The sequence below is a fragment of the Haliaeetus leucocephalus genome, unplaced genomic scaffold (assembly GCF_000737465.1).
Source record: "Haliaeetus leucocephalus isolate CR32 unplaced genomic scaffold, Haliaeetus_leucocephalus-4.0 Scaffold184, whole genome shotgun sequence".
In the NCBI taxonomy this organism is placed as follows: Eukaryota; Metazoa; Chordata; class Aves; order Accipitriformes; family Accipitridae; genus Haliaeetus; species Haliaeetus leucocephalus.
Window position 1 is genome coordinate 11,440,269 of NW_010972620.1, and position 24,176 is coordinate 11,464,444.

General features: G+C 47.9%; 1 protein-coding gene across 14 annotated transcripts in view; it reads right to left on the reverse strand.

Annotated features, from left to right (window-relative positions):
• Window positions 1-3,627: 3,627 nt before the first annotated feature.
• The window catches only part of ENTPD1 (ectonucleoside triphosphate diphosphohydrolase 1), a 35,115-nt gene continuing 14,566 nt past the window's right edge, over window positions 3,628-24,176 (reverse strand). For 4 of the 14 annotated variants that reach the window (XM_010564884.1, XM_010564897.1, XM_010564894.1 and 1 more), the window contains 9 exons: window positions 14,397-14,530; window positions 13,885-14,002; window positions 12,488-12,638; window positions 11,461-11,620; window positions 10,616-10,852; window positions 9,814-10,074; window positions 8,619-8,738; window positions 8,282-8,419; window positions 3,628-8,126 (listed from right to left, as the gene is read on the reverse strand). In XM_010564884.1, the coding sequence (XP_010563186.1) occupies window positions 7,920-8,126; window positions 8,282-8,419; window positions 8,619-8,738; window positions 9,814-10,074; window positions 10,616-10,852; window positions 11,461-11,620; window positions 12,488-12,638; window positions 13,885-14,002; window positions 14,397-14,530 (1,526 nt within the window). In that variant the 3' untranslated portion in view covers window positions 3,628-7,919. The other 10 variants (XM_010564891.1, XM_010564887.1, XM_010564892.1 and 7 more) reach the window with 8 other exon arrangements.

Here is a 24,176-nt window from a genome sequence, read left to right on the forward strand (position 1 = left end):
CCCCCGGGGCCCGGCCGCCAGCTCGGAGCCGCGCCTGCTCTCCTGCCCCATCTCCTGGGCAAGCAGAGGGAGACATCGCCGCGGGCTCCGCGGGTCTGGCGGCCCCTCCGCCCCGGCAGTCCCGCCGCTCCCGGGATGAACGGAGGCAGGGACCGCATCGCCCTCCCCGCAGCTGCCTACCCAGACAGCCGAGCTAGGGCGTTGCGGGGGGGGGGGGACGGGGCGGCGTGGGGCTTGATGCAGGAGTCGTCTGCTGCGCAGGGACCAGCAAGGAGAGCGCTGGCATCGCCCTGCCCTGCGCCGGGAGTGGGCATGATAATGATACCAACAGGTACTGGGCAACTGGCAGCAGAGGGGAGCTCAGGGGCCTAAAGGCAGATGAGGATGCCTCGCTGTCTGTTAATAAAGAGTTGCAGACCGTTTCTGGATGTGGGGGAAGCTGGTTCCTCTCCAACCCTCTGCCGGGTACATCCTCGGCCCCGTGGGCAGCACTCACCTCAGGGTCCCTCCGCTCTGCTCATGGACGGGTGCATCCGCAGGAGGCTTTGCAGCCTTATCCTGTGGGGCTAAAACTTCAGCAGCTTAGCGGCTCTGACAGAGATCTTTATTAGGACATCCCTGACACAGAGCCCAAACGTGAGCGCAGACAGCCGAAAGATTTACCGTCACGGCTGGGCATGCCAGGAGAAAGGCTCCCTTTGGTAACATGAGCTTGCCATGCTGCTCTGCCCAGGCCACACTAGAAAGGAGCTCCTCCTGCCATCAGCAATAGGCTTCTCAGGATACTTGGTGCCATGCTAAACATCTGCCTTCCCTTCAACCTCGAGGTGGATCCACACTGCGTGGCACTAGCCGCTATGACAAGGGTTGCTCTAGCTGCCTCTTCCCCCAGCAAGGATCCTCTACTAGTGCTGTCCAGCACCACTACTTTCCTACCTGTCCTCCAAATCCGCTTGGGCCACTGACCGCCTTTCTGCCTCAATTTCCCAGTGGTAAAACCAGGGAGCCCCTGTTTATAGCCTCTAACGCAAACAGGGCAGGCTGGTGGGCAAAGCACATGGCTTGCCTGCTCCTGGCTTGGCTTACTCAGATTTTCTCAATTCCAACTTTCTTCTGTCCCAGCCCCACCCTAGTAGTCCTTTCTCTCCTTGTCCCTGTGCCTTCTTGGTCTTCTGCCCCATCTGCACAGTGCCCTCCTCTCAGTTATGGCCCCTTTAAAAAAAAAAACCAAATGTAAAAGTCCCAGTTTTGAACAAATATCTTTTGAAGACACGAACAGAAAAAGAAAGAATATTATACATATGTAAAGATAGCAGTAACCATATTAATACATTCTCTCAGTTAAGCTCCATCCCACTACGTGCCCACTTGTCAGTCAGTCTCAGAGCAACACACATTCAGGAGTGGGAAAGGCACGGCACCCATCTTTAGCCAGGTAACAAGAAAGGTGCTGGAGGTGCCAGCTTCTCCCAGCACTTGTAGGAAACCAAGGAAAAGAAGATGACGCTGTGGAAGGGCATGGCAAGCATGGGTATGGTAGGACAGCTCTTATCTCTACCGCAAGCCGTATCTGGGGGTATTTTGTAGAGTTGGGACCCACGCAGTGGTGGGAAATGCCCTTGCCTCCTTCACGTGGCCACTCCCAGGGCTGCTGGGTTCCCGTGGAGCTGCTGTCTCCCCAGCTTTCAGCAACCAAAGCAATGCAAAAGAGGTGGGCAGGTTTCCAGCGCTAGCCAGTGGTACTTGGCAGCCAGAGAGCGCTAGGCAGGGCTATAGTAAAATAGCACAAACCCCATGTTTGGTCTGTCTCCTCCCTCCTCTTTCCCTTCCCAGGCTGTTTTCAGCAGCCTGCGACAGCAGTGGCAGGGTTGGAGCTGCAGTGCTGCCAAGGGACGCATGAGAAAAGAGCTCGCTTTCCTATGGAGACAAGGCAACACTGATGGGAGAAACAAGAAAAGGCAGAGCGTTAGATCCTAAAAAGGAGCCATGAGCAAAATCTGGGGTGGGCGGAGAGTGCATCTCACACTGCTAAGTCTGGAGATTTAGTCAGTGTTATCCATAGCATAGGGATGGAGACAGCCTGTTATCAGGCAGCAGGTTTAAATCAAAGAAAAGGAAATAGTTCTGCACACCAGGCACAATGAAATTACCTCGTCAAAGCTGAAAGTTAAATGAATGCAAAAGAGGATAGGATGAATTCATAGGGAACTGGGACATCCACAGCTATTAATTATGCAGATCCAGAAGCAATCGCTTGATCACAAATTTGCTATGCCCCTGACCACTAGAAGGGAAGGATCATGCCTTTTCCCTAAATGTGCATCTAAATCCTCGCACACCGTGCAGCTGGAGACGAGTGCCAATGTGCTGCCTGTCTGATCTGACCTAGCGTGGCTCTTACTACATTCTAGGAAAACAACATGCTAATGAAGCTTTAAGCCAATAATAAGTTTGGACATGTGAAAAAACACTGATGAAAGCAGAAACAAAGACATTAGCTCTTAGAAACAGTGCAGGAAGTAAACAAAGACTTAATTTGGAAAATGTGGCTAATACATCTGGGATGGATCATCCACCCCCCCCCCACAGATGTTCAAAGATGGAGAGACCTTGAGGCAGTGGGAGAAAGAGGGCGAGCAGGAATGCACTGTGCCACGGTGGCGAGAGCGAGAGGAATGTGAACACTAGCACCGTTATCACCCCCCCATCACTGCATGGCTGAGGGTCACAGGTAATGAGGAGCTGATCCCTCCAGAGCCGCCTGTAGAAAGACTCCACCTGGTGTGTTTGTTTAATTCTGGCCATATTGTTACCAGGGGAAAATTGGAAAATTTGAGGAAAGTTCAAGCCAAGAGCCTTAAGAATGAGCAAACTGGGGAGAGTGTGCACTGAAAGAAAAATGAACCGTGACAAGCATGTTTGCCTTGGCGGAGCTACAGCTGTGGCTGCAGGCAGAGGCATGCAGCCGCATGGCCCTGCAAATGAGGGGCACAGGCCACCCATCCTTCACCTGTTTTGGAGGGGAGTTGCAGCATGATGCCAGTGGTGCTGCCTGGGGGAGGGAGAGGGAAAACGAGGACAGAGGAAAAATGAGGACAGAGGACTGCAGCCATTCAGTGCGCAGCAGGGGAGAACAAGCTGCTTTGGGGAGGTCAGAGTAAAGCTAAAGCAAGGAAAGATGGGGTTTGGGCACTAGCAACCTTCCCAGGAGTGAGGCCATCTGTATGAGGTGCCCAAAGCCTGGGAAGGACCACAGTGCCTTTCCTTACCAGGAGGAGATGCTGCCCGTCCACCAGGAACTCCAGATCCTACCCAGAACAGCAGGGAACTGGCAACAGAGGAAAACCCATCTTGGGACTTTTCCATGTTTAGTGCCAGAAGCTCCATTCCACCATTGGTGAGATCCCATCTTCTGGAAAACAGCACAAAAACTTTTCTGGCATCAGTTCAGAAGTCTTTATTGTGATAAGGATACAGAGATTCGTGCGTGCATGAAAACAAAGATCCATTTCATCACTGCTGAGCCGCAAAAAGAAAGCGCATGGCCCAGGTGGCAGGGACTGTTGTCCTCAGCATGTCCCCCCTAGCCCCTCCTGAACAGGCTGTTGAGCCCCATGACCCAGCCTGCATGTCCTCCCTGGCACAGAGCACGGGAAGAAGGGACGGACGAGGAGGGGGCATGCATCCAGCTGAGAGCTGCTCTCGGAGAAGCTGGGGAGCCCCGGCCAGCACCGACATTGCAAATCAGCCTCTCACCGCAGAGGTGATGGCCCCACTTCCGAGAGCTTTGTTCCAAACGGAGGCTCTGCTCTGCTTTGCTGTAGAGCCAGAGAAATCAGCTGTAGCCCATGCACAGAGGAGAAGCTGGCTGTGTCAGGGAGGAGAGCGAAGGGTACTTAGAGCCTGTGGTGGGGACTGGTTGTTTTCTGCAAGAGGTGAGCGTGCTGCAGGCACCCAGGCTTTCTCTTCTGACCCCCCAAAACCTCAGCCTCACTGAGAGTTTTGCGTCAGACCTGACACTTCAGTGAACACGAGAGAGGTCATGGAAGTCATCAGTCTCAGAGAGACCAGACTGCTCCTGCAGCCTGCAAAGCTATCAAATCCCCCTGGCAAGGAACCTTCCCAAAAATGGACTACTCAACATTTGAATCCAAATCAGAGACACTCATCCCACCTTGCTGCAGCACATTTCAGGGCTTCCTGTGGCAAAACGGGAGAGACGAAGGTCTGGAGTCTCGGCAGCTCAGCAGAGCTGATCAGTGAATAAATATTTGCAAGACGAGAACATGTGGTGTTAAAAGATGTTTTAACCCAGAAGAGCAAAACTGTACAGGAGCCAGTGGCTGGAAATTAAAGCCAGAAGCTATCAAATTAGAAATAAGGCACAGATAATTATCAGTGAGGCAGATCAACTGCATTAACAAGAAAAGTGATACCATATTATTACTGGCATATTTGGAAATTCCTCCCACTATCGTTAATGGTCTTCAGGTACACATTGGGTGGCTCTGGAGCACACATTTGAGCTGAATACAGCTGGGTCAGATATAGCACAGAAGCAAAGAAATGAATGCTCATTAAACTTCAACTCTTTGACCAAGGATTTTGAGTAGCATCCATGGATAAAGTCCTGCAATAGCAGGAGAAATGGGGAGAAAAACTCATATGCTTCCCTGGGAAGGTTCAAGTGCAGCCAGTGATATATGCAAGGGTCTCACCCTGACAGGATGCCTTCAGTCAACCAACGCCTGGAGCCTCAGCCTGTTCAAGTGATTTTTTTAAATGGCATGCCTGGCGTCACCTTAGAAATTCTAGTTCTGGAGAGACTGACTCATAAACGTGGTCTAAAACTCATAAGGTTTAAAAAGAATGTAACATATTTTGTATTTATCTTAGTTTGTGGCCTTTAGGTTGCACTCAAGTCACATTTACAGCGTTAAAAAACCCAAAGCCCAAACCAAAAAAACAAGAGAAGGAAGGCAGGAGGGTGTTGTCGCGAAATTAGTGGTTTGGACCACACCATCACAGGAGTAAGCAAAGATACCAGCTGATCCAGATTCCAGAATCCAGCGCTAACACTATTAATACTATGGGACTTGCAATAAAGATACAAAACATTGCTAAAGCTCTTCTCCCAGGTTCTGTATTTGACCTTTTTCTTTGGCATAAACCCGTAGCAGGGACCAGAAGAGCAGACTGGCACAGGCTTTCTCTCCACACCAGCTTCCACGTGGAGTTTCTGCATCTAGTTCTGAAATGTCCCAACGGATCTGCCAGTTCCAGCAGACACAACTAAGCAGCTGCCAGATCCCTGAGGAGATCTCAGGAGAAGAACTACCATTCTGCAGATTTCCACACTGTTCATGTGGAGGAAGGATGCACCAGCTCACGTGAGAGGCTTCTCCATGGTACCTGCTCTGCTACAAAGACTCCGTATGCAAGGAAGGTGGCACAGGACGGGGTGTGTTGCAAGCAGGGCTGGCTGGGGAGCTGAAGGAGCTCTGATCACACGCTCCTCCTGCATGCCTTCCAGCTGTGACCAAAAACTAGTTAGTCTCTCATCTACCTACTTATCTTTGCTGAAAACAACAGAAGGAAGACTCCATCTCTAGATGAATTCCAACATTTCAATGTATTTGCAGATAAAACAAAAACTGGACAATGGACAAACAGTGCAGGGAAGTGTCATTGTGGGTTGATCTGGATCACTTGCTTGCGGGAATATTCTTTGAATAGTACATGTTTCAGTGGAGCCACATGGAAGGCAAAGCGGCTCATGTTAAGAGACAGTGATGTACGGTGTGACAGCAGCTGTTCTGGACTGCAATGACTGGAAAAAAAGGCCAAGTGGCAATAGTCCAACTGGACAAAACAGCCCCAAAACTCTCTTAAGTCAGCAGACCTGGCCCTGAGATATATGAATGGGGAACACAGAATATAGATCAAAACCAGAGAGTTTTACTTTTACATACACTATTAATGACTCTACCACTTGCTGCTGAAAACTTTGGTGTCCAAATTTCAGAAAGATGTAAAAATTTTCAAGGAAGTGGAGTCAAGAGCTACCAGTGAGGTCAGCACAGAGCACTTTACAGATTGAAGATCAATCTATTTAATGATACAACAACGACTTGCAAGCACCAACAAGAAAAAAGGGATTTTGATAGCAGAGAGTTACTCAGTCTTTCTGAAACGGGCAGAACAAGATCCAGCAGAAGCTGAAGCCAGCTAATTCAGAGCAAAAATAAGACACAGATTTTTGGAAGAACAATGAACTGCCCACAGATCTTACCACAAGACAGGGTAGATTTTTCCCTTACCTTTAGGTCCTTCAATATGTTACAGCTCCTACTTCCAATCATGAAGTAGAAATAACTGGGGGATATTTTCCAGCCTGCACTATGCAGTTGGGCAGGCTGGAAGAGCATGAAAACCCCAAGCTCTGTGTCTGTGCTTGCCTAAAAGAGAAGGCTTTATTGGGGTTGCACAACCTGATCCCCTCCACACCTACAGCTTTGCTCGGGGAAACAGGTGAAGTGTGTGTTTGCCAGGCCTTTCTCTCCACAATATCTGCTTTCTTTTGGCCTCCAGCACTTACAGGTCATTAGAAGAGATTTCTGAGATTTCATGGGAGGTAGACAGGCACCAGTGGTTTCCAAGTGTTTTTATAAAAATGGATTTCTGACTTACCTCTCTTTCTTTTTTTGGACCAAGGCATGGAAAACAGAAGAAAGTGATTCATAAACTTGATTAGTGGCATCATCCTAGCTGTGTGCTAGAAGATGGGCTGCAGTGTGTGTGCTCACAAGCCCTGGGTCTTACGGTCATGGGATAAGCCTAAGCCATGAGGGAAGGAAAGGCAAATTTTCACTTATTTTGCTGGTGGAAAGAGTGGTTCAATCTGTGCATGCTCATGCTGGTTAACTGCTGCCAGCTGTCTATTTATAAAGGAACATGACCTAATAAACATTTAAACATTTTCCCTAGATCAGAAGCTGCTGTATGATCAGCACAGTGACACTGGATTGCTTTAGTGGGTGTATACCTGTAGGCACGCTGATCACAGCAGAGTCCCTGTAGGCAGAAGCACTCAATACTGGTCAAGGATCCTTGGCCAGTATAAACTGTTCCTACAAAAATCAGTGATGCCTGGCTGGGAACTCGTGTCTTGGTGTACCCTAGGGACATGGGAATGGCTCAGTGTTAACAGTGAGCCAGCTTTGGTCCAGCAACAACATCAGGAAGACGTGGGAAAGAGGCTTCTTGCCACCTGCAAAAGGAGCAGACAGCCACCAGAGCCCAGCTAAGGGCAGATGACCACCAGCACACTCAGTTTCTTCATCCTCATCCCTTCGTTTCCCAGAGTGGCATTTGGGAGCCTGGCCAGCCTTTGGGAGCCAGCTGGGTGCAGATGGCCGTACCCAGATGCAGGGCTGCAAGGGCTCAGGGTGCGGGGAGGCGAGCGGAGGTGTGCTGGTGCGGGAAGGGCTGTCGGGAACAGCTTCAGTGGAGGAGGAGCAGGATCACCCTGTGTGTGACCACCCCCAAGAGCTCAGTGGGATGTGTGACCCTGAGATTACCCTTGCAGGAGCACCAGCTCCCAAAGATTGCTGCCACTTTTCTCTTTATAATGCTGTGCACAAGGCAAAAACCAACAAGCAGCAAAGTTTCATTGAATGAAAGTACGACCCATTCAAGGAGGGGACACCTGCTTGTCTGTCCTTGGCAGAGAGAGGTGGCGAGCCTGATGTCCCAACATCTGTCAGTGCAAGTGTGAGTCAGAAGAAATAAATGCCCTTGTTGTGCAGTCAGTAACTTCAGTGAGAGGCGAGAGGGGCTCTTCAGTACAGCCTGCTCTGCCAGGGTCTCCTAGCCCTGAGCAGCCAGGGTGACATGGCCCCTGTCCCCCAAGGCTCTTCCTAAACAATCCCCTTCTGCAGGCACTTGGGCTTGTGGAAGAGAAGCCAGGCAAACAGGATCATGGACACCAGCACGAGGGAGCACAGCACCATCAGCCCCACATAGCTGCCATGGGAAAGAGGGGGCACAGCAGGCTCCTCCGCAGGGATCATGTTGGTCAGGTTCAGCATGTAGCCCAGGGTCCAGCCCGCATCACTGCTGCCAATCTGAAATGGGAGAGGAGGAGAATCAGCGCTGGGGGGTGCAGGGGCTGCCTGCAGCATTGCCAGGGCAGTAGCACAGCTGGGGAAAGAGGGCCTGGCTGTGCAGCAGAGGTTGCAGTTAGCTGCTGGCATAGAGCCCTCCCCACCATGAAACGCACCTTTCCGAGGAAGTGGATCCTTTGCCAGTTCTTTTCAGTGAATTCGTAGCCATTTTCCAGGAGGGAGAGGATGTAGGCTCCTGAGAAGCAATATTCACTCAGGTACTTTTCTTTTATTTGGTGATATGCTGTCTTCACCTAGGGAAAGAGGGAGTCACCAGGCTGTCAAACACAGCTTCCCACTGGTCCAGCTTGTGCCTGAGCAACCCCTGCAGGAGCTGGGAGGATCTTCCCTGTTTTGCCTTGGAAGTTACCCCCAACCATTTATCCTACAGAAAAAATATCAGCAGCTCTTGTCATCCAGCAGCCCCAGCCCACTGCCACAAGCACTGCTCACCTCATGCCAAGGCCGGGCACAGAAGCTCTCAATGGTGCTGGCAACTTTGTCCAGGGCAACGGGGCTTTTTTCACCGGTCAGGTTCAAAAAGTTCATCACAAAGTAGAAAGCAGAAAAAGCCTGAAGGAGAAAGAATATTTTAACCTGACTGGGCCTCAGCATGAGCAGGACAACAGAAATCCCACAAAAGAAAATAGTTTTATTTACAGATAGAGAAATATAAGAAGCAACATCACACACAAAAAAAGTAGGTATATTTTCCAAGAGCAATGTCATTTTGAGACACACCTCTCAGAGCTGATGAGAGCTAAGGACCCCAAAAGGAAGGTGGAGATAGGAACTTCACTGATCACAGTATCCTGACGAACTTCAGTAAAACTCTCTCCTCTACGCACTGGTGCCAGAGTGGCACACGGTGAATGCTGCTTGCCATCACAACCTTGATCCCATTTTGGCAACTGAACGAGGTAAGTGTGCAGCCAAAATTGCCAAAAACAGCATAGGTGATGGTCTGAAAGGACTGTACGCAGCCCCAGCACATAATCCAAAGTCCAGAAAACCCATCTCTGACCATGGCCAATAGCTGATAGGTAGGGGGCAGTTTATGAACAGGGCAAGGGAGTATTAACAGTTCCCCCAGAAAGCCTCACAGCCACTGGTCTTGCAGCTCTAGGACTGACGTTCAGTGTGGTGTCACACACGATGTGCATTCAGAGTGTACGCTGTCTCCTCATCACATCTGGGAGGCAGACAGGTGAGCTGACTGACTGGCTTCAGTAGCGCTCACGCACTTCTGGATGAATTTCAGATCTGGTACCACCGCTGACCTCAGGAGACAAGGTCTGCAGGAGCAGCGTATCATGCACGGCCTGCAGCAGGCTCTCCTGCCTCTGGTGCTGGCTATCAGAAAGACTGCTTGAAAAATGAATCAGTAAATGGGGCATCCCAAGGAGATGGCTACAGGATATGGGTTATGGGAACAGTGCAGTGCTGGTAGGCCAGTATTTACTGGGGTAGCTCTTGCACATGCTGTCCTCACAGCAAGGGCAGCACCACTTTTGTAGTTACATGTCCGAAAAGCCATCTTGTAAATGATTTCCTGCCCCAGCCATGGAGAATACACTCCAGCGTTACTCTGAGTTTCTGCTTTTCTGATATCCTGGGTTATAGAGAGTTGAAGAATGTGAAGACTTACCCCAAAATCCCCTTGTAATGGAGGTAGGTATATCCCATTGAAGGAGCAACTGGAGTAAGGACAATTGGTTTTGTTAAAGAGTTTCAGGATATTTCTTCGGCACTTTTGATAATCCCCCTCTCCCTGTATGTACAGCTGGCTGAAAGGGAATTGCTTTTCCTTGGCTGATGTACAAGGGTTTTTGAAGAGATCACTTATATTTATAGTCCTCTGATACCCCTGGTGAAAGCACGGATCAAAGAGGCTGCTGTTCTCCACGGTCTGCAAGTAAAATCAACCCAAGCTGTTACACTTCACTTTAGAGTAACACCCTGGGAAAGAGCCACAAGGAAGGGTGGCCACAAGGCACTTGTCACAGTACATCACACCAAGATACACACATTGGGTCAAAGTGATGAGGATGGTTTAAGGCATTGGCTGTGATTTGGGAGATGTGGGTACTGCCACAGACTCCCTGTCGGACCCTGGGCAAATTACTTTCAGCCACATTTTTGTGAAGCTGCTGTTGACTTGGGATTCTCAGAGATGGTGAAACATCATCTCCCCCAAATACTTCAGATAAGCACAGTACTCCTGCTATCCCATGCCCAAGAATGAAGGCACCTCAAATTGGTAGTACTTCTGAAAATGTTGGCTGTCATCTCTCTGGGCATCTACCCAGTCTTTATGGAGGACAATGACATTTCCCAAACCCAGACTAAGGGATGAGACATTTAGCTGGGACACAGCAACTTTTACAGCAACCGGTATGTCAAAGCTGGGAGGGTCCAGGATCTCCGCCAGCAATTACAGATGTACTTGCCTGTAGGTCCCTGGCCAGTTTCTGTTGCAGAGCCTGGTCCTTCCCATAGCAGAGAAAGCTGTGCGTGTACACTAGGTAATCCTTGCCATAGAGACGGAAGTAGAGCAGGTTCTCTGGGGACTCAGAAGAGAATTCATTTGGTACAAAGGTAATCTGTGTTGAGGCTCCTCCGAGGTCTAGTGCTCCTGATGTCTCACTTATGGATCTCAGGGAATGTAGAAGTTTTGTCCAGCCAGACTTTAAAAAAAAATAACTCAGGGTAAAACAGATTAAAAAAAAAAAAAGAGGAAGACCTACGAGGAGAGAAGCAGAAGCACAGAACACAGGAAAGGCAGGAAGACCTGGAGGGGGGCATGATATGAGAGCTGGAACAAGACACAAGAAAGATGCAGGCTTGGAAAAGCAGAAGCTGGATCATGTCTGAGTGTTTGCCAGAAGAACTAAGAATATGAAATCTAAAACAACTGTTATGAGAAAAAACAGTCAACTTAGTGTTTCAGCTCCCAGATGATTTATAAGCTCAATAGTGAAGAATCATTGTCAAACTTTGCAGGCACAGAAATATTTTAGATCAGGAAGTGAGGAGGATGCTGTACCCAAGCGAAGTTATCAAAAATGCTGGTGTTTTATTTCAATGCTTTAAGCCTGACTACAGTGGCACATCCTGACACTTATTGGTATCAGGATGTACTCACAGTAATTGCTGAGGCAAGATGTGCAGCTTCCCCATCTCTGGTAAATGGCTTACAAGGGAAGATAGTGCCTGCGACACCCTCCTGCGAGGCATGATTTACAAAGTGCTGCAAGCCAATGATTCAAATATGGACTTGCCATTGATACAGTACCTGCTTGAAATTGCCCAGCAGGTAGTTAATGGTGATCCATCCATAGGCTCCTTCTTCCTGACCACTGATGATTCTGGCACCCTGGAAGTTGAAGGGAGCTGAGCGTAGTGTCTTCTCTACTGAGGACAAGACTTTGTCAGCTGCACTTTTATTCTCCAAGCTGGATGAATGGAAGAAAGGATGGAGTGACTCTGGCTGACAGCTCTCTGCAGCCTACGGGCTTTCTTCTGAGTAGGCAGGCTGCAACTCCCCACCAAGTGTTGATTATAACAGAACAGGTATTCATATGGGTACCTCCAGCTCTAACTGGCCACGTCCCTCTCTATCATACCTTGACAGCACAGCTGCCACTAGCTCTGACACTTACAGACGCCGCAGCTGAGAGTGGTACCCGGAGCAGAGACCAGAGCTCTCTTGTTCTCCTGGAGCATGTGCCCTGGTAGGGATTGCACCATGGAGATTCCTATCACTCTTTGCTATCACCGTTACAGAAGAAATCCATGCCCTCTGGTATCCCCAGGGAGATTTCCCAGGCAATACATAAGATCAGCTCCCTCTCCCAGCCAGGCAAGAGGTCTGGGGCACCCCCATGAAAATCACAAATTGGAATTAAAGGAGGACATGATTATGAAGTTACCTTAGCTCTGATGGTCTCAGGCTTAGTCAAGGTATGTGGGGAGTGGCAACATGGTTGAAATCCTGGGTCAGGCCTAATACCAGACTGTGGGGGTTATCTAGGCATCCCCTGAGCATCAGCTTGCACACTACTACCCTCCTGGTATCTCTGCGCTGCATGTGGGTGCTGGAGATGATGGAAGGTTGGAGTGAGTGGAAAAGGACCTGCTGGGCAAGCAGGGGAAGAGCCCAGGGAGACTCGGGGTTCAGAGAGGCCAGCGGCAGAAAAGGGTATCTGGGCAAAGTGTGAGCTGGCAACATTTACAAGGACGTTGCCCAAGAGGCCCCCACTGAGCATCCATGGTGGTCCCAGGCGCAGTGCTGCAGGAGAAGGGGAGAAGCCCTGCAGTACCTGAGAAGCCGCATGCCAGCAGTTGCTCCGAGGTAGACGGGTGTCTCTTGGTGCTGCTTTGAGGGAATCACCTCTTCTGCTTGTCGTAGGCACTGTGCCAGAGAGGGACCTGCCTCCTCCGTGGCATGGGAGTAACCTGAGATCCCGGGGCCTGCAAGAGATAAGGACATTTCATTGCTCAAACTCCAAGCATAACCCCAGAGTGCTGTCACGAGCAGTCGTGTTAAACCATATCACTATCACGGGCGGCAACATCAGATTCAACCACCCCATTCCTAAGGGGTTTTAGAAATTCTACAGCACCAACTAAGCCCAATGCACCCAGAGACAGCCACTGCACCCAGCATCTGCCACCCGGTCTCTGCAAAGCAGGCTATGAACTAGCGATAGGGCTGCAGTGAGACAGATCATTTCTTTAGTATGTCCTGGACATCTGCAGGCTCATCTCTGCTTCTGCCTGGGCATACCCTGGATCTACACATGAAAATCCCTGACCCTTCACTACACTGGGTCCTCTGGGAGAAGATGCTGTCATTTGTTTGTGTATTGTATGCTCATACTACAGCACTAAGTGTTTTGCAGCTATCCGCTTTCATGCTGACCCAAAGAAAAATTCATTGTCCCTCCCTGCCGTGTGTCCCCTGGTGAGTGGACTGCCCCAGGAGCAGTGCCTGCAGGGGCAGCAGTGAAGCCCACTCTGCATTTGCTCTAGGTTGCCATACGCTCAGCGTGGTGCTCGTGGCGTGGCATGCTGCAGTGCTGAGCAGCTATCGCAGCAGCTCGGTAACAGTGTGGCTCTCCCCTGCGCTGCAGACAGGCCTGAAAAGACCCCAGGCAGGCTCTGACAACACCGCTCCTCCCCCCAGAGTGCAGCGACCCATGACGGTCTACTCTGTTCCTTGTCACCTGCACCCTTGGGCTTCATTTATGCCTTCCTAAACCATACAGTATCTACGCAGCGATAGAATAAAAAAAATAAACCATGACGTGCATAAGTTGAGCAACCTTGGCCTGCAAGCCCAGTGCTGAGCTTGCATGGAAGCCTTGAAAAAGAGCAAACCATGCCCTCCCCTCTTGCTGCCTAATGTTCATCGGCACTTCAGCAAGGGTGCATGCAGACGTTTTATTTAAGTACATTCTTTGGTGTAGTTCTTTCCAAAAAAGCACTTACTTCCAAGCATCCTAAAAACAAAGGAAAAAGGGGATCCAGCTTTCCTCCCTGGAAGGTCAGGCACGTACAGGTCCCCGTGGGAAGCGGTGGGATATACATTAGCTCACAGATGTAACACTGTTTTCACTATTGGCCTCCTCCTCCAGGTTTCTCCTCCCCCACCCTTTGGTTGTATTATCTCTTCTTCCTCCCGTGCCCCTTCCACAGCTCCCTTTTCTCCTCTTACCTTCGACTTTACACACCTCCACCTGCTGCACCACTCCAGTGTCGTTCTCCTTCTCTGCTGGCCACTCGTACACATACAGGTTAGTGTGGGATGACCCCGCATCCAGCACGATCCCATACTGTGGGCAAAACAGAGCCATCATTGCACCCGAGGCACCGAACCAGACACAGCATGAGCTGGTCTCCACACACAGGGGGACCAGAAATGAGCAGCCTATCTGGCAGCTGTGGGAACATGCTGTGTCTTTTCTCAGTAGTGCTTCAGTGCAAAGTTTCCATCAAAGGATACAAGAGCAGAGAAGCAGCAAAATCGGGACTGATTACTTAGGAGATGATCCCATGTGAAGCCATATCTGTTTTTACTGTGAAGTTGTAAAATGAGATGTTGAGGTGCATGGACCCAGAAAGAGAGGTTAGCCAGATCCAGCAAGGCAGCAACACGTCCTGGAGCACTACGCACACCTAACCCCCCAGCTTGGCTTGTTTTCCTGTAAGAGTCCCAGCTTGTAATACCTTAATATTCTTCGGAAGTGGCTTGTTTTGGGTCACTGCTACAGCAATTAAAGCAATTACAGCCAAAGTAGAGAGGAATCCCAGGATGAGTAGAATCTTTCTTGTCCAGGACATCTTTGGTTTGGTACCTGTGACTAGAGCAGAAAAAGCACGTTAGTATCCCAGTAGCCCATCTTACCTCCCACCCCAAAGGTCTTCAGGCACGTTCCTGCAGTCCCTTTCCACTACGAAGCATCTGGCTTTGCCCATCCCTGCTCCAAGTCCTTGTGCGGGATTTCTCAGAGGCAGAGCTGAGCCCTGGTGTCCTGCAGATCTGCTCTCATGGGCCGTGCCATATCTCCATGGGCTGCCCTGTTCCATGTGGTGATGAAGGAGGACTTCAAGATGCAGCTTATGGTTAGCCTGTCCTTGAGACACCTGCAAGTGACTGAGCAACCATATAGCAAAAGCATCTGTATGGGGCGAACACCAACTTCTTCTAGAGCTCTGCATTTGGCTTAATAATGCCCGAGAAGCTGAAAGAACAGACTGCTAATATATAAATAGCACAACCCGTGGAACCCAAAGCTTTAACCCCTGCGACATTTTGTCCTAGTATACTTGTGCTTCATTTTTATTTTTACAATGATTTTTACAATAATTTACAACATCGTCATCACCAGTAATGCATTTGGGAAGTCTAACACTAACATTTCAGTATGTGGCAGTCAGTTCAAGCAATGCTGTCCTGCACCTTGGCAACGATATACGGAAAATATAAGCTGCGCTCCACAGGGTATTTAAGAAATCTATGGAGATTTTTGATGCCACTTGTCACAAGACCAGTAAATTATGAATAGCCTGTATTTGCAGAATTGGCGTAATATGGTTAAAAAAATCACACTTTGCAAAACTTGTACCAGTCTGATTCCTTAAGTGTTACTGATATATTTGGTATGACCTATCTAACTAATTAAGATTTTGGGGGCTTAAAATACATGGTTAGCAGTAGAATTCTGTATAAAAAGCTACTTACGGCTGATGGAAATCATTCACAATCAATATGGCATTTGAGCTTTCAGAACCAATGTACATATACCTGCATTTGTTAGTAGCTAGCATGATACTGTCTTCTATATTTTTCTGCTTCGGATTCTCCTTCATATATCCCATGGTGGAAATCTCACTTCACAACTTAGGCTCAGCCAGTTTTGGTATTTTTTAACAAAATACCATCTTACAACACAAAGTTCTAGAAAGGGTATCAGAAGTATTTTCCAGATTTATAATCTAGCTGTAAATTCAATGCCTACAACTAAAAACTAGTTTCAGCACTCCAGGGGACGTACCTGCTCCCCCTACGACATGAAATCCCTTTCTACCCAGACTGATGCTCCATACTCAAAAGCACTGATTGTCTGACTGCTCACACGGGTACTAATTTCTCTTCTCCTTGTATACAAATACTCCAGGAGATGTTTAGAAGTACATTACAGGTCCTCCAGGGTGAGAATACCTCTGTGCAGGCAACCACATCAACTATCTTCACGCTCCAAGAAGGTAAGGTGACCAAACCTGCTCTGCATCTGCATGCCAGAACCGGAGTTCCAGAGGTCATTCTTCAACCCTCAGGTGATACTGGTTCAATGCTCCAAAGCCATCCTGGCACCCCACGTCGCACATGCAAATATGAAAAGCATTCAAGTTCTGAACAGGGTCATCTTCTAACCACTGTGGTTTCACATGAAAGGTGGTCCCAGGCACCAGAACTATACAAAGTGTTACCCAGCCTTACAAATGACCCCAAATCCTAGAGTTATTTTCAGCAGTTAGCCTAGGTGAAAAGAAACAACATACCTCTGGAAGTCTCTAACTGTAGACAAATAACATCTTCCCACCTGCCTAGAGAAAATGGAACCTAAAAGTGCCAAAAGAACTTGTTTTGAAGATCTCGCAGGCAGGTCCATTGGAAACCTAATGCTGACCTGAAGCTCTGTGCTCCCTTTCATCATGCTCATGTGTAAATCTGTTGAAGCTAACTGTGAAATTTGGAAGCTTGTTATGCTCGCATTTTGTGAGTGCCTGTTAGAGGCATAGCATGCTTGCCAATATCTCCAAGAATGCAGCTTAAAAAAATAGTTTAGTACACATACCAGACAGTAGGAGGTAAGAATGCATTTTATACAGCTTTACTTGAAAAGGCCCCAGAACTGATGGCTTGAAGTGATTAGAAACAACAGAGCATGACAGCTGGGAGACTTTTCTTCTTATTGGAGAGAGTAGTTGGCTCAGGTTATGATAGCACTGAGCATGTCTGTTGAACAAAAATTATTTTAACACTAGAAAAATGAATAAAAACAGATGCTATAATGTAAAATTAACTGCACAGTATAGATATGAAGCTAGCATGCTTTAAAACTGAAACTGCTGCTGACAGTTGCACAGCACATCAACGGAATTATTGCCACCGTTACTCTGAGATCTCACCCAGAGGCAGCCACTAACGGCTTTGTTGGGTGTTTACTGTCATAGGAATGAAGGATGTGTGACTCCGCATAATTTCAAAGTTTTCAAACTTCCTGTTGTGATGCGTATGGTCTGTCTGCTGTGTCTTTTCAGCAGCCACACTCTGAAATTAGCAGCATTAGCAGCAAAATGGGAACAATTTTCTCACTGTAATGGACCATCCCAATAAACAGCTGTAAAAATCCCTTGTCTGTAGGCAGAGGCATAATGATAATTGTCTGCATCCCACCTGCAACCTGAGATTAGTCATTTTTTTCCAAGGCACATTATTTCCTTAACCCTGAACATGACTTTTGCCTGAATTTTAGCTCAGTATCATAAGCGCTTTTCAGGACTCTGGGGATTGCAGATATGTGACTTCATTGCTGTATCCCATATCAGAGCATCCATCTGCATGAACTCTAATGCTACCAAGCAGCATTTTGTTGAAATGTTTCATACAAGAAAAGGTACAAAATGACAAGCATAATCCAGAAGGTAGCCTAACAAAGCAATAACCTTCTAAATAGCACTCAAAGTGTACAGACTTGAGTACTCGATTATTAAAAAACACCAAAACCAAACTACAACATTGTAAATCCAGATAAAGAATTCAATGTAATTAAAACTCACCTGCCATTTGCCCAGAAAGGTGAGGTATTTGAACAAGTTCCCTTTTCTGCACACTTGATTACCTCCATCAGCTCTAGGCATAATTGCAGGTTCTGCAGTAGCTGAAGAATTAACTTATTCCCTAGACTCCTCCAGCTCCTTTGCACCCCACGACTCTCAATGCCGTGCAAACACTCCTCAGTCTCCTCCAAGCAGAGCAGTACTTAACCCTGTAGCACCTCTGATTGCCAGGCCCCAGGACTTTTCTTCCACTAGCAGTTATCCTCAGCTGAAGACCAAGCAGGCATGATCTTCTGTCTCTGTGCCCAGCCAGAACCCAAACAGAGACAGATCTCTGCTCCTTCTTCCATAGTGCCCACCGTAAGTGGTGATAAAAACATCACATAAGGCCATAAGTAGGCACAGAAATGACACTGCTTCTCTTCTTCTCCACCCCAAAGCTCAGAGCCACCTGGTGCTGGAGCCCTGCCCAGCTGTGGAGGTATTAAGCTCTCTCCAGATGTTTGAGCACAGCCCAGCTGCTCAGGCATCTCTGTTTCTAATTTTGGACTCTGTTTTATTGTAGGGGCTACCACTGGTTCCATCCAGTGAGTGGTGCAGGTCCCAGAACATAAACAGATCTAATATCCTTTTTGTCTCCGAGTTAGCTATCAGCTGAGAATGAAGTTGGCAGCCATTCCAGCTAACAGCAGTTTTGCTGCAGAAACCCTGTTGCTCTTGGTGAATAACCAAGGAAGGACCACACCAGCATGGGAGGCAACTCTGTGTGAAGGCAAGGAAGCAGGATCATCCCCAGTGTCTTCCAGAGCCTCAAGACAAATAGGAAGCTGCTCCTCCAGCCGCCATCCCACTGTCACAGGCAGCTCTGCACGGCCAGGAGATGTCACTCACAGCCAAGGCTGCCCACCTCCCAACTCCCTTCTCACCAAAGGACTTCACAACAAATGTTAAAAGGAATTAGGCAACCAGCTGCTTTTAGAGATGCAATAAGGATAGGCTAAGGCTGGCTTAAGGACTGAAATTAGAATTATCAAACAGAAAAGGAGAGATGCTGTGCATAGTTCAAAGCCATGCTCAGTTCAGATAACCTCGCTATGACGCATCATCTCTAATAAATACAAATACTGTTGTAAACTGCCTTAGCACAACACCTAAAGGTGATGTTCGCTTTTTCCTTCAGATGCTCACGCTCAGCCTGTTACAGAAGGGATCACAAGAGGCTGTTCTGCAAGGCCATCACTCTTCCACTGCACGAGTGCCATGCTGACAGAGACGGTTCCCACCATCACCTTTATGTTCTCAGCACACCTCTGTATGGTCAGAAACATTCTCATTTTTGGCTTTAATTTATTTATTGCCAGTCTATTCCCTCTGTCTCAAAACTTCTGCAACTCTCAATCCTCCTGGAATTTATTCTCTTAACCAACTTATAAACAATGATCCTTTCTGGATTTTCGTCTTTCCGGCCTCCTCCATTTACCTGAGCAGTCCAGCAGCCCTTCTCTGCATACAGAATACTCTGCTTTTATTTTTCTTCAGCATTCCGACCAGACCTGCAATGACACTAGCCTTGCACAGTAACATACCTATTACACCAGGAGATGATACAGTCCTGGCCTAAATAAAGTGAGGTGGGGACCTGTACTACCTCAGATACATGATCATCTACCATCACGCCCAGCGCTAAGTCAACCCAGCACCTCTCCTACACAATTCCAGCAAACCCACGTTTGATCACTTTTAATTAAATTAGCCCTGCTACATGCTGCAAGCAAAGGGAGTTCCAAGACACATTGCCTGCTGCCCACAAGGCTTGGAGTGACGACAGAGAATAAGATGTCGTCTTGCAAATCCTGCCCATCAGCTGGCAGCTACCTCTGCTGCTGATCACCCACGTTGCTGCTGCAGTCTGTTGGGAGTCTCTCCAATAACTGGTTTCCTAAGCACACGTCCAGTCTTTAGAGGAGAGCTGCTGGATGCTCATGCAATCATGTAGCCCAGCAAATGGGAATATAGTCTGTGGAGCTGCAGAACCCAAACACATCAGAGAGACTCAGCGCAGTGCCGAGAAGCCACTGAATTATGACCCATCACAAAGGGACACAGGCATACTCGAAGACTAAGAAATCTGGAACAGTACGTATTGAAAATGAGTCAGATGCCACCATATTTTTAAAGCAAGGAGCAACAACCTGCCTGCCTGCCTGCCAGCTGGAAGAGCACAGGAGCCCATGACTGAAGGGTGCCGAATCCCTTGGTAGTCTGAACGCGTCCAGCGCCTGTGACCAGCTCTGTGCACAGGGTGGGCAGCTTGGGCAGAAGGAGCATCTGTCAGGGCAGCTGCTTGCAGACAAACATCATCCAGGACAGCAGTGAGCCCAGCAGACAGGGGCTCTGGCAGTCTGCACGTTTACAAACTGCAGGAATTCATGTCTATGAAGTGCTGCTGGCAGCGATGGCAGGGGAAGGGGATGGGAGCAGTCAGTGCTGCTGTTCTTCAGGGTGGATGGGGGGATGCACATTATCCTTCTGCTGAGGGAAAATGAGATTTTAGTAGTCATGAAGTTTACCAGGCTGAACTGCACACTTGAAGGTGCTGAACTTGCATCAAGGTTTGAGGCACACTACCTAAAAGGCACACCTGTCTTCAACTCACCACAACGAAACATCTGAGCCCATAAACACTCAGAAGAGTCACACTGCTTCATTTATCACACTTCTCTGAAATTTTCTCTGTCCCCATCTGACTTCTTACTCATTCTTCATTTGCCTTTTTCGTTCAAACATGCTCTTGTCCAAGTTACCTAGGAAGATTTCGCTGCAAAGTAATGTAAACCACCTGTTTCAGGCGAATGTACTGGAAAAGTCTTTTCTTAGGCTGGTGAGAGGCTCAGGTTTGTCTTAGAATATACACACAAGCACATATACAGTAAGTGAATTGCTTTGGTTTAAGAGGTTTTATTTCAAAATACCAGGGCAAGACACTGAACATGTTGAAATTAGAATTGAAGCTCCAGATCAGGATTTTACATCACTTTTTACAGCTGTTACATGGAACAGTGTGGGAGGCTCTGCTCCAAGTTTTAATCATTCATATGGCAAACATCGTGGCCTCAATACTGGTGTGATCTCTGGCCCTCCTTGTGGTGCTATATACAATTATAAATACATATTTACTGGTTTATTTTTTTCCACATTAAACACTTACAAGCGCTGAAGTACAAACACTGAAATGTCAGCAAAACTGATAAACCAAGCAATGTAATATTGTTTTGTTGGATGTCTTTCGGAGGCATTTGATATTTTGCAATTGCACAGCCCTGCACGTCTCAAACCCCAGCAGACTCCTATAGATCTAGACTAAGCAGCGAGGCAGAGCGCTTGAGCTAGTCTGTGCCACGTGCATGCGCACACACACACCCACACACGTGTGTTAGTGAGCTGGAAGATGGAGTAAAGAGTGTGCCTATATGTGTGATAATACCAAGTTGGGAGCAAAAGCACGCTGACACATAGGACTGGAATTCAAAATAAATTTGATCAATAGAGGAGAGCCTGGTGAAAACATCCAACTCACTTAAGGAGAAGACACACCCAAAGACAGCTTGGTGACCAGTTGGTTAAGTCACACTTCTAGAGAAAACATTCTTGCAGCTATAGCAGTTTGCAGCAATACTTCCCTCCATCTAAAGCTGGTAAAGCCTCCTATGAAGTTCTATGCCCAGTTTTGGACACTGCTTTTCAGGGAAGTTGTAGACCACTTGGAGAAACTCCAGAAGAGAACAGGAAGAAGGATCAGAAGTCTAAAAACTTGACCTATGAGGAAAGATTGGAGGAATTGGGTTGCTTAGTTTAGAAAGAGAAGAGCAAGGGAGACATGTTAGCTGTCTTCAAACAAACGAAGACTCTATCTGCCGGTGCTTTGTAGCTGATTCTGCCTCAGGGCAGGGGTGGTTCCTGGACTTTCTCCCAGCTCTGTTTCTTCTGTTCAGAAGGCAGGGAGTCAGCAAAAAGAGGGTGATGCACTCATAAGCCATGCTGTTAATAAAGACCTATGCAATGCGTATGCTCTCCTTGTGGGATACAGATGTATTTGAATAAATCTGTTCCCTCCTTCCCCCAACAAAGTTCCATGTTGCATTCAGACATAGTTCAGCCATGGCAACCATCCCGCTATATGCTATCCATATGTACAACATTGCTTGAGGTGGGAGCACCTCATCCTTTTGCTGCTTTTAGAGTTGTGACTGGGATACTATCCTGCGAAATTGCACAATACACATTGGAGGAGCCCTGTTTTCCTGGAAAAAAGAAAAGCACATGGTAATCCTGAAGAGCTGGCAGGTGCTAGAGGCTGCAAAAGCCAAGCAGCAGCAAGAGACGGACACAAAGGAGCAGGCAGCACACAGGCTCATTCTCTCCCTTCTGCAGCCGCCCGTGCAGCCGGTGGCGGCACGGAGGGGCTTTGTGCTCGGGGCAGTCCCATGGCCCTGTGGCACGGGTTTACTGCTCCAGGGGTGATGTCCATGGGGTTCCGGGCCGGAGCACCTGCGACCCAGGCTGCCCCGCCAACAAATCCCCCATTCATCTTGTGCACAAGGCGGATTCCCCTGTCAGAGACCTTCCCACGGCTCCTGGCAGCGTTGGGTGCGCTGCTCAGCCTCCCCCGCTGCTCTGCAAGACACTCACACCGCCTCCCACCCCCACACTATAGCCCCTCTCCCTGTTATTATACACCATCCCCACCAAAGCTTTCCCGATGCCTGTTCATTAAATAGTCCCTCTATGGGAAGATACTCTTCTGATTTACATCGCAGCAGAGATACTCAACACTCTCAAATACAACCAACAAGTGGCAGGATACCCCTGACACAATGACCTTTATGCAGTTAATTTTCACATTTATATGATGTTTACTGGGCTTCTAAGCCTGTACCCTATTTGTACTCATTTCTTTAGGATTCACACATCAAAGAGGTTTTCAAATCAGAAGAAACAACTGTTATCGGTTACATCAGCCTCCTACCAGGCAACTTCTGGTATTAATTTGCTACCAGCCCAAAGCTATATTTTAACTGGAGAAGATTTATTGCCATAACCCACAAAGCTGAAAGTTTCATCAGAAGATATCCAGTGAGTTAAAGATGGCTTCCCCAACTCCCCAGCTTATCACCCAAGTTATTGCTTGAATATACTTGGCTATCAAATGATGTAAAGACATTTGTTTTTCTTTCGGGGGAAAAAAGAAGCTGCAATCACTGACACCTTTTCAGTTTTGTTATTATTGATAGTTCTGATATGCTGACTTGCAATGGGCCAATGGTGCTGCTAGGCTTCCTTTTCTGCTCAATATCCTTAAATTCTTCTTTGCTCTTCTTAAATCTCTGGCCATAATTTTTTCCTAATGCTTCTTTTGACCATCTTCTACACTTCCCAACTTTATATTTGCATTAATTGCAGCTTCCTTTTTTCTCCCTAAATATGCATCTTTTAGGGATGTTATTATTTTTCAAATTAGCATAACTTTCAACTGTTGTATCAAGGCTTTTGGGGAATAGAATAAGAAGTGAATAGGCTGCTTCCAATTAGCATTCCTATTTGGCTATTTTAAATACTCTGCTGATTCAGCTCAAGTATTTTTAAATTTGGGAAATCACTTCTTTTAAGAGCTACTACATATTATTTGTTGACACAAATAAGTATGCATTACTTGTGTAATAATTTGTATCTCTCATAGCAATGTTTCTCTATGGAGATTGGGACCAATATACATTTCCCTTGTGCTGGAAGTAATGCATTGCAAATTATGAGATGGTCACCCTTGGTTTTGAGGAATTACCCTGTCATTCACTAAAACCCACCGTCATATCAGCTTTCCTCATCCCTAAATAGACAGTCATGCCCTTCTCTGTCTCCGGCATCCTGGCTGGTAACGAGCACTAACCTTCACCCGCTTTGGTCGCTTGTTCCTAGTTCAGCCCCAGGCAGCTATTGTGTACAACTATTTAATTATTGTCATTGCTGTTAAAGACAGCAGGGCTAGGGCTGCTGCTTTAATAAGAAGGTTGGTGATGTGTGAGTTACATCACCAACCCAGCACAGCCCACCCTTCCCTGTGCCCCGTCAGCCACCTGCACCAGGGGATGTACAATCTGTCATGGCAAAAGAGAGGAAATAGCACCCAGAACAACTGTGCACCCCTTCAACACCCATGTTGGGTCAGCAAGTTCAGAAACTTCCTGGAAAATACAAAGTCCTGAGCTCTGTAAATACTGCTACTCCCAACAACAGGTTCTGGCAAGGGGAACAACTGCAGAGAAAACAAATCCAAACCCCTCGCCACCCACAGCGTGCTCTGCACCTGGCGCTTACAGCGGTGTCAGGATACACCCTCCCAGTAGGCACCACTTTCCCTGTATGCCCTCTCCACTGATAACCAATCCTGCCTCAAAGGGGCTGGGGCCACCGAGCCCCTCACCACATCTCGAGGACGTTTTTCTCCGAATTGCAGATTCCTGGGATCGCCTTGTGCATTGAGCAACACTACTGCTTCCAGGGGCTTACTTCCCCAGCTTCCAAAAAACAACACGGCTGCCCAAAGTGCCACATGTGAGCAAACAGAGCAACCGCCCATGCTGCTGCAGCCAGCGGGAACCCGAGCTT